This window comes from Microtus pennsylvanicus, chromosome 3 (assembly GCF_037038515.1).
Source record: "Microtus pennsylvanicus isolate mMicPen1 chromosome 3, mMicPen1.hap1, whole genome shotgun sequence".
NCBI classification, from domain to species: domain Eukaryota; kingdom Metazoa; phylum Chordata; class Mammalia; order Rodentia; family Cricetidae; genus Microtus; species Microtus pennsylvanicus.
Genome location: NC_134581.1, coordinates 113,673,190 through 113,683,784, shown reverse-complemented (window position 1 = coordinate 113,683,784; position 10,595 = coordinate 113,673,190). Strand labels below are relative to the sequence as shown.

The 10,595-nt window shown below is 42.6% G+C and overlaps 1 protein-coding gene across 2 annotated transcripts; it reads left to right on the top strand.

Annotated features, from left to right (window-relative positions):
• Nucleotides 1-232: 232 nt before the first annotated feature.
• Nucleotides 233-7,640, top strand: Msantd4 (Myb/SANT DNA binding domain containing 4 with coiled-coils). 2 transcript variants are annotated; one of them, XM_075966888.1, is made up of 3 exons: nt 233-434; nt 4,225-4,841; nt 5,507-7,640. In XM_075966888.1, the coding sequence occupies exons 2-3, from the start codon at nt 4,380-4,382 to the stop codon at nt 6,080-6,082; spliced, it is 1,038 nt and encodes a 345-aa protein (XP_075823003.1). In that variant the 5' UTR covers nt 233-434; nt 4,225-4,379; the 3' UTR covers nt 6,083-7,640. The 2 variants fall into 2 exon arrangements, with proteins under 2 accessions (XP_075823003.1, XP_075823004.1); XM_075966889.1 differs by lacking the exon at nt 233-434 and adding an exon at nt 1,384-1,804.
• The last annotated feature ends 2,955 nt before the right edge of the window (nt 7,641-10,595 follow it).

Sequence of the window (10,595 nt, the reverse complement as noted above, 5' to 3'; positions counted from 1 at the left end):
CTCTACTTTGCTTTGCCGAGGGTCAAGGGCCGGAGTACAGTTTGGAGACGGAGCCGCCAGTGCCCCAATCAGGCGAGTGGCGTGGCGAGTTTATCGCTAGGGACCAATCCTTTGCTGAAGCACGCTTGATTGACAATGCCACGTGACAAAGAGTGAGCGCTGAGCGGGAGGCGAATCGCTGCGGGGCGGTGTCCAGAGCACTAACCCGGAACCGGTTTGGGACTCGATTCCCATTGTGAGACCTGGCCTGGGGCGGGCTCTCAGTCAGACAGGCAATTCCCCACCCCCGGACCAATGGATTAGCCGTAACCCATGAGGAGCAGCCCTATCGGCCAATAGAGGCAGGCAGAAGTTGATGGGCGGGGACTCAACGAAGCCTCTCTTTTTCAGCACCCTCAGGGGGCGATCCTGTGATGGTGCCGCTGGGGTCGCAGGTGAGTGTTGGGGTGCAGGGGAAACAAAGAGCTGGAGTAACCAGGGGAGCCTCTGCAAAGGTGGATCCCTGTGGGGCGACCTCCTTGCGGGCTTTGGCCTCGGTTTTGCAAAGCACGGGATCACGGGGCTGGGAAGAAAAGTCCCAAGCGCGGCTGTCACCTGACCAGGGAGAAGGGGTAGCAGCCCTTGGCCTCTGCAGAAGTGCTGGGCATCTTGATGAGGCTTTCACTCACATTCAGGGAGCAAGAGTATCCCTCCAAGTTGCACGGACTCCAACTGGGCCCAGCAGTGTCCTGAGTCACAGCACCTTCCCCCACCCTGCTCTCTGCTCCGAGATGAGATCCCCAGCATTCTTCCCAGGGTCCTCGGCTGCACCTTCCCACTGTAGTACTCCCTAGATGGAGATCCTTGTAAACTTCAGTTGTGTTTACTGCCTCAAGTTTTAGAGGAAGAAAAGTAGTTTTCCTGTAAGAATATTGGGGATATTTCCTGTACGAATATTGACTTCACTCTTGAAATGAGATTGTGGTGGGGTAGTGGTGGAGGGAAGTTTGTGGATCAGGAGTGGTTTCTTTCTTTCCTTTTTTTTTTTTTTATATTTTTCTTTTTTCACCTAGATTTTACTGTCTGATTTCTCTCAGATCTCTTAGTTCTGTGTGAGGCACATCCTAGAAAGATCATCTTCCTTGGTAGTCCTTAGGAGGGAAATGTCCCGCTCTAACACTACATCACTGGTAGTTACGTGAGTGCACAGTGCAGCATTTCCATTTCCCAACAGTAAAGAATGGTTGGGGATGAAAGGCCAGAAAAACAACTGTTGTCTGCGATTGGACATTAGGGTTCTGAGATTTAGAGGTTGTGACTGCCAAATTCTTTGATGTAAGAACAGGATGAAAACAATAAAGGAGAAGAGTGCTTGAAATCAGAAATGGCTTACTTAAGGATTTTATTACCTATTATATTCCTGACACCACGAGTGCTGCTTTAGGCATGGTAGGAGCTCAGTAAATACTTTTGAGGACCTTACTTGGGAGTGGGTAAAGAAAAGCCAAACCTCTCATACACGGTACCATAATGCAAAGAATGGAACGGGCAGACAGACAGACTCAGTCACAATAAAATAGCAGCTAACAAATTTTACCTCCAACTGTACTGATGCTCAAACTTTCTTGCATTTAGTCATGTCAAAGCCTCAGGTAAAAGTTTTCCCTGTAGTCTCGCTTAATCAACAGTGGCTAGCTATGAATGGAAAGTCCAAGAATATGGAGCTGCTCAGGCCACAAGGCTGGGTGTCACAGCTGGTCTTCAGTATGCACCAGAATCCTGAAGTAGGCTCTAAGGCTGGTGAAGGAATGGACCTGCTAGGGAGGTGAGAGCAAGGAAGCAAAGAGCAAACGCTTCCTACTTCTATGTCCTTATGCAGGCTTCCAGCAGAAGGTGCGGTCCAGATTAGAGGTAGGTTTCGCAGCTCAAAGCCTATGGATTAGAGGCAATTCTTCTCAAAATTCAGATTGGATCTTCCCCTGTCAAATTAAGCAGAAATACATTACAGGTGTACCCTCCATTTTTGGGTTTTAGTTAATTGCAGATGTAATCAAGTTGGCAGCTAAGAACAGCCAATACAAGGTTCTAATATCTAGCCCACTGAGGTTAAAAATGCAGGGAAATTTATTTTGTCAATGAAATAGTTCATTAGCTCAGCATAGCTCAGTTGGAAGGAAACAAAGGGATGCCAACTATGAATAGTATATAAACTATAGATGTGAGAACCATTTTTGGGTGAAAGGCTATGCAGTTGGAAGCAACATTGAGGAGTTTTAAAACATATAGATTTGCAAGGTGGTGGTGGCGGAGGTCTTTAATCCCAGGATTTGGGAGACAAAGGTAGGCAAATCTCAGTGAGTTTAAGACCAACCTGGTCTACAAAGTGGGTTCTAGGACAGCCAGGATTATTACACAGAGGAACCCTGTCTCCAAAAACAATCAAACAAAAACCAAAACAGCATTGATGACAAAAAAACAAAACAAAACAAAAAACTCACATAGATTATGTAGGTTAAAAGGGCTGCTATTTATGCCATTTAGTAATATTGTTAGAACAGTCCAGTTAGCTGTATGTGGTGGTACACGATTTTAATCCCAGCATTTCAGAGGCAGAGACAGGCCAGATCTCTGTGAGTTTAAGGCCAGCCTGGTATACAAAAGTGAGTTTCAGGACATCTAGGGCTGTTAACTCTGCCTCTCAAAACAAAAAACAAATCTAGTTAGTAAAAAGTAAGTTGATCTTGAATTTTTAAGAGCAGTAAAATCTAAAGGTGGATACTGTATAAGAGTGTGTTGTTAATGGTAGTCATTATTATATTAAGGACTTTAATGTTGTATATATTTTGAGGAAAGCCTCACTATGTATCCAGGTCTGGAATTTAGACTCTTGCGTACCTGAGTCTGAAATCAGTCTTGCAGTTCCATTCCTGTATCAGATCTAGTTTTCTGGTCCAGGGAGAGTAACTCCAGAATCTGTGCTCATAATGATAGTTTACATTGTCTTTCAATAATTTATAAATATTTTTTTTCTTAAATTTCATTCACAAAAGGCTTACATTTGACTGTTGTAACAATAAAGGCCTGCTTATTGGGGTTTCTGTCCTGCCTGGTTCCCACAGTCGTTATGGCCCAAAGAAAAATCACACAGAGTTCTACATAAGTTATGAACTGATTGGCCCAACAGCTCAGGCTTTGTATTAGCTCATATCTTATATTAACCCATTATTCATATCTATGTTAGCCACATGGCTAAGTACCTTTTTCAGCGGGGCAGGTCACATCTTGCTTCTTCCATGGTCTGGGCAGGACTGTGGGAAGGAGCTTCCTTCTTCCCAGAATACTCCTGTTCTCATTGTCCCACCTCTACTTCCTGTCTGGTTGTCCCGCCTATATTTCCTGCCTGGCTACTGGCCAATCAGCATTTATTTAAAACATAATTGACAGAATATAAACAATTCTCCCACACCAGACTGTAAGGATACTACTAGCATGCTGGTGTTAATTATACATTTGGAATCACTGGGCTTCAATATATCATTAAATATCTTTAGAAATTTACAAAGTGTATTTTAAAACTACTATGCTTGTATCTTTTGGTTTTGCAGACTTTTTTTTGTATTTGTGAAACTGATAGGGATTTTTGCAAGTTCATTTTTATTCTTCAGAACATTTAGTTCTCTCTGGCCTCCATTTGTTCAGAAAGTGACTCTTTGGAAGATTCCACACAATAGGCATATTAAATGGGAAGCTAAAAGATGGGATGGGCATACTTTTGATGATGTAAGTAAGCATGCACAGTTGGTTCTTTAGAGATCCTTGAAGCTAGAAAAATACAAAATAAAAGTTTATAAATGGTAACAAAATGCTTTGTTATTAAATTTTAAAAATGAGGTTTAGCATATACTTATTACTATAAAAGAGAAAGCTCAAACAGCAGTAGACTTGCAGGTTCCTGATTCAATTTAGTATATTTGTTGTATTTTTGCTTCAGTGGGGGATACTCTTTGTGTCATGAATTCCTGAAGAAATATTTTCATACAAGGAGCCCAGATTGTGATAGTTAAGAGGTGTGTTGAGGTAAACTGAGGCAGAATCAAATTTCAGAGTGTATTTGAGCCATGGTAGTGAGCCAATGGTTTCAAGCTGCCTTTAGATAGTTGTTTTAATCATACAGCTCACTGTTGCAGTATGTTGTGGAAATTCTAGGTTGATTTTTTTTTTCTCTCTTTTACATTTCTCCTTCAGATATCAAACTGCTTCCATGACTAGATGAATGGAAACTCAGTGATTTTTTAGCTAAGAGCCGACAAGGGGTTGTTCTTGGGCTTCGTTCTTTGGAGCATACTCTGCATTCTTTGCACAAGTTTTCCTGCTTTTAAACCTGCCCTGAAGTTTTAAAAATGAAGCAGTTGAAAAGGAAAAGGAAAAGCAATTTTAGTGTTCAGGAAACTCAGACCCTTTTGAAAGAAATTTCCAAAAGGAAGGAAGTCATTTTTTCCAAGCAACTCAACACAACAATAAATGTGATGAAGCGAATGGCCTGGGAGGAGATTGCACAGTGTGTAAACGCTGTAGGAGAAGGCGAACAGAGGACGGGGACTGAGGTGAAGAGACGGTACCTTGACTGGCGTGCACTCATGAAAAGGAAGAGAATGAAGGCCAACATGAAGCTGGTTGGTTCTGGGTTTCCTCTACCCACGTCTGATTTAGACGATTCTCTCACTGAAGAGATAGATGAAAAAATTGCATTCCGAAATGATGCAAATTTTGACTGGCAGAATGTGGCTGATTTCCGAGATGCAGGTGGATCCCTAACAGAGGTCAAAGTGGAGGAGGAAGAAAGGGACCCACAGAGCCCAGAAGTAAGTATATTCACAGTATTAACCCGTGAGGCATGTTTTTGTGGCCAGCTGCCCACACATGCTGAGGAAGCTCCCATATCTTCAAATTCACAGGTTATAAATACCAGTCATTCTGTTTCTCCTGGTGTCCTTAATGCCTGTCTTTTCACGTAAATGTGATGGTGACATGTGAGGTATCAGTGATGACATCCAGGTGATTCATTTAACCTCAATAGTTCAGACTAAGTAGTTTTATGTGCTCAAACAGCATAGAAAGTTGTCAATTAGTAAGGGAGGGCTGGGGAAATGGTTCAGTGGGTAAATGGTCCGAGCCTGACATCCCTGGAATCCCTGTTAATTCTAAGTGCTGTGGAATGTATCTGTAATCCCAGCACTCAAATGACAGTGCCAGAAGAATAGACCTGAAGCCTCCAGTCTGCTAGCCTGGAGTTTGCCTCACAGTAAAACACTAAAAGACCCTGCTTCAACGTGGTGGAAATTACGAAACAAACACTGTCCCTTGATCTCCATAAATGTACTATGGCCTTCATTCACCTGAATCGAGATGTACACATAAACAAATAAGTAATAAATGAAATAATAATTATTAAAAGCTAATAATGCAGCAAATTGACAATGATAGAAGTAAAAGCAAATACCAAATTGTCCTTTTTCTTTTCTCTCAGTTTGAGATTGAGGAAGAGGAAGAAATGTTGTCATCTGTCATACCAGATTCCAGGAGGGAAAGTGAGCTCCCTGACTTCCCTCACATTGACGAGTTTTTCACCCTCAATTCCACACCGTCCAGACCCGCATATGATGAGCCTCATCTGCTCATGAATATAGAGAAACAGAAACTGGAGCTGGAAAAACGCCGACTGGATATTGAGGCAGAAAGGCTTCAGGTGGAAAAGGAGCGGCTCCAAATAGAGAAGGAGCGCCTGCGCCACCTGGACCTGGAGCACGAGCGCCTGCAGCTGGAGAAGGAGCGGCTGCAGATCGAGAGAGAGAAGTGGAGGCTGCAGTTGGTTAGCGCTGAGAAACCCGCCCTAGAGAACGATCTTGGCCAGGGGGAGAAGTCCATACTACAGCCACAGGACATAGAAGCAGAGAAGTTGAAACTCGAGCGAGAGCGCCTGCAGCTGGAGAAAGATCGGCTGCAGTTTTTGAAGTTTGAGTCTGAGAAGCTGCAGATCGAAAAGGAGCGCTTGCAGGTGGAGAAGGAGAGACTGCGAATTCAGAAAGAAGGGCATTTGCCTTGACTCTTCTCCATCCTCTGCTTAGCAAAGGTTTATGAACTGTAGCTTTCCTCATCAGTCCATGTAAATGTAGTTGGTGAATTAGCTACCCCATCGCCACCCCTGTCTGATGTTAGTGTTTTTAGTAGGAAAAAAAAGATAGTAACACATAGGTAGCCATGTGGTTCAATAGTATATTGTATAAACCCTGTGCATAAACAAATAGCAGAGGATCTGCTAGACTTTCACATTAGTAATACTGCATAGAGTCCTGTCTTATTTGTGCGCCCCAAGTTTGCAATAATGTCTACAGTGAAGGGCCCACCCAGTGATTCTCAAATGGAGTTTGGGCTCCCAGAAGACATTTGGGATTGTGGGGAGATGTTTTTTGGTGGTCAAAGTAGATGGGTGTAGGCTTCTACTGACATCAATAGAGGCTACAGGCTCTGCTAAATACCATGTAATGCCTGGCTTTCCTCTTCACGGGAAAGAATTACCCAACCCAAAGTATCACTAGTACCAAGTTTGAGAAACCTATCCCTGGCCTAACTGTTCACCTATAGCTAAAGTTTTTGAATATTAAAGCTTCGGATATTTATGTGCGTAGATGTTTAAATGGCCAAAAGCATATTAACTGTAAGACATTACTGTGTAGTTTATTGAATATAGGGAGTGGTGGAGATTGTAGGTACTTTATATCCATGGTGTTGTTTATCAGTAGAATGAGACTTAGAAGTAATCCTGGGATTATCTGAGATTGTATAAAATGAATCACTTTGAAAGTCAGTCCCCCCTCAAGAATGAATACGCAATTTGGAAAGCTTTAGTAACCCCCTTCTTTAAATCTGTTGTTGTAGTTTGAATAGAGAACTTGCCATTTCAATCATACACTGAAATGTTATCTAAGAGAGTGGCAGAAGCTAGTAAAAATTATACCAGTGCCAAATGGTGACAGTAGTCCATGATGGTGACCCAATAAATTGTTGATTGATTTTTTTTTTAAAGTGAAGAACAGTCATTTGAGACTGAGAGATGGGGGAAATGCCCTCTGCATCAGTAAAATGGTGTTGAAATGATAGAAGTAGCTGTGTCTTATGGTTAGGGGAATCATTTGCTTAACCTAATATCTACAAGAATATGAAATGGTAACTTCTTACTTTAGAATCTGAAGTTTAGAGAAATCCTGCAGTAAGTGGCTGATCTTTATACAGCTGTATATTTTTGTCTTTGCCCCTTCAGAATGATTAAACTTTTGAATTCTGAAAGCAAAGGGCTTGCTGATTTGCCTGCAACGTCCTGATGGTAGTTTATGACAGTAAAGTGCTTTCTCTGCACAATGAGCTGGAAATGGCTGCACAAGTTCACTTTGTGTTTCCTGTTTTCTAGGATGATAGCTTTAATACAACACTTCTGTTGACACTACTTTGATTCTGTATTTGTTCCTCATTAATTTATGAATGGCTAGAAATCATGTTTGAATACGGGTATGTAGAGGGAAAACATACCTGTAATTCCTTATCCTGATTTTGAAATAGTTTTATTTTTTTATAATTCTATTAAAAGCTTCTACCTTAGAAAGAAATTTGCCTGTCTGAAACTGTATTATTTAAGGATACAGCATGGGTAGAAACCATGTTGGAAGTGGGTTAGGGAACCTAGACTTTGCTAGACTTTGAGCTACATACCAAACGTATTACTTATACTGATCCTCCCCCCTTGTTTTAATTAAAAATTTTTTTATACCGTGTCTTAGTTTGGATTCCGATTGCTGTGAAGAGACACCATGAATACAGCAACTCTTACAAAGAAAAACATTTAATTGGTTCTGGCTTACAGTTTCAGAGGTTTAGTCCATTATTGTCATGGTGAGAAGCAGCATGGCAGCAAGCAGGCAGACATAGTGCTGGAGAAGGAGCTGATCCACATCTTGACCCACAGGCAGCAGGAGTCTGTCCCACACTGGGCATAGTTTAAGCATATGAGATCTCAAAGCTTGTCCTCACAGTGACACACCTCTGCCAACAAGGCCACACCTCCTAATAGTGCTTGGGGCCAAGTACTTAAACACAAGAGTATGTGGGACCATTCCCATTCAAACCACCACATTCATTCCCTGACCCCCATAGGATTTTAGCCATAACAAAATGCAAAGAATTCATTCAGTCAAACTTCAAAAGGCTCTATACTCTATAATAGTTCCAATGTTTAAAAGTACAGCATTTGGTCTCTTTTGAGACTCATGCAATCTTTTAACTATAATCCATTGTAAAATCAAAATAAAAACAAATCACATATTTCCAATATACAATGGCACAAAATATACATTGCCATTCCAAAATGTAGAAAGAGAACATAATAAGGAAATATTGGACAAAAACAAGGTCCAAACCAGCTGGACAAACTTCAAACTTTGCATCTTTATGTCTGATGTCAAAACACTTCAGATCTCCAACTTCTTTTAGTTTTGTTGACTGCAACCATACATCTTTTACTTGGGCTGTTTACATTCCCCGTTAGCAGCTTTCCTTGCAAGGTATCCCACAGCTCTGGCATTTCCAACATCTTGGGGTCTTCAAGGCAATCCATGAATCTTCATACAATACCCTCCCTGGGCCTCCAATCAGGGACATCCCTGCCACATGCCTGATTTTAGCAGCTTTCCTTACTTTAAGAGGGAGTGATGGAGGAAGGTCATTGGTTAATAAACAAACTGCCTTTGCCCATTTGATAGGTTAGAACATAGGTGGGTGGAGTAAACAGAACAGAATGCTGGGAGATAGAGGAAGTGAGCTCAGACGCCATTTTCATCTCCTCTCTGGGGCAGATGCCATGAAACTCCGACCCAAGATGGACGTAGGCTAGAATCTCCCTGGTAAGTCACCACCTCGTGGTGCCACACACATTAATAGAAATGGGCCAAGCAGTGTTTATATGAATACAGTTTGTGTGTTGTTATTTTGGGGCATTAGCTAGCCTGGCTGCCGGGAGCTGGGAGGCAGGAATGCAGCCTGCAGCTCCATCTACAAGGGAGAGTCTATAATCTCTTACTTGCATCCTTAACTGTAAAGCCAGAACCACATGGCCCAAACTGCCAAGTTCTGGTTGCTAGGGCTGGAACATGGCCCCCTTGACAACTTTCTGTATTCTATGATACCTTCACTGCCTAAACTTGGCTCTCCTGGAGCTTGCTCTATAGTCCAGTCTGACTTTGAACTTGGGGATCCCTGGCCTCTGTATCCTGAGTGCTGGGATTAAAGGCCTATATACCATACCTGGATCCAAACTGCTGCTTAATTCCTTTTTACTATTGGAAGCTTAACTGGGTTTATTCCATTTAACATCCCAATTTTCTTTAATCTGTTTATCTTCTTAAACACAAGATTTAGCTCCATTCCACTTCCTGTACCCATTTCTCCTGAAATTGTTTTGTAATTTTTCTTTTTGCTCAGCTTGCTCCTTTTTATTATAGATCTTGATAAGCATGACCACTAAAAACCACATGATAGATGAAACTAGGCACTTTTGAAATTTTCTCTGCAAATGCAATTAAGCCAAAACTGCAGTTTAGTCTCAGGCAGATTTTTTTGGACAAGGGCAAAAATCAGACATGTTCTTCACCAAAGCAGCCACATGGCTATTACAGGAATAGTCTAGACCATATACAATTTTTTTTTCTCTTCTGAAACCTCTTGAGCCAGGCTCCCACAGTTCAAATGACACTACTGTCTTCCATGTTCTTAATAGGATGGTGCATTAATCCCCACATTCAACTGCTCTTCTAATCCAAATTCTTTTTTTTTATTGAGAAAAGGAAAAAAAAGTTTCTGCCTCTTCCCAGCCTCCCATTTCCCTCCCCCTCCTCCCACCTTTCTCCCCCTTCCCCACTCCTCTCCCTCTCCCTCTCCAGTCCAAAGAGCAGTCAGGGTTCCCTGCCCTGTGGAAAGTCCAAGGTCCTCTCATCTCCCTCCATGTCTAGGAAGGTGAAAATCCAAACTGGCTAGGCTCCCACAAAGCCAGAACATGAAGTAGGATCAAAACCCCGTGCCATTGTCCTTGGCTTCTCATCAGAGTCCAGTTTTATCCCATGCTTTTTCAGTCCCAGTCCAGCTGACCTTGGTGAGCTCCCAAAAGATCAGCCCCACTGTCTCAGTGGGTGGGTGCACCCCTCGTGGTCCTGACTTCCTTGCTCATGTTCTCCCTCCTTCTGCTCCTCATTGGGACCTTGGGAGCTCAGTCTGGTGCTCCAGTGTGGGTCTCTGTCTCAATCTCCATTCATCACCAGATGAAGGTTCTATGGTGATATGCAAGATATTTGTCAGTATTGCTATAGGATAGGGTCATTTCAGGTTCCCTATGATCAGCTGCCCAAGGAACTAACTGGAGACATCGCCTTGGGCTCCTGGGAGCCACTCTAGGTTCCAGTCTCTTGCCAACCCTAAGGTGGCTCCCTTAACTAAGATTTGTGCTTCCCTGCTCCCCTATCCAACCTTCCTTTATCCCAATCATCCTGTTTCCCCAAATTCCCCCAATCCTCCCC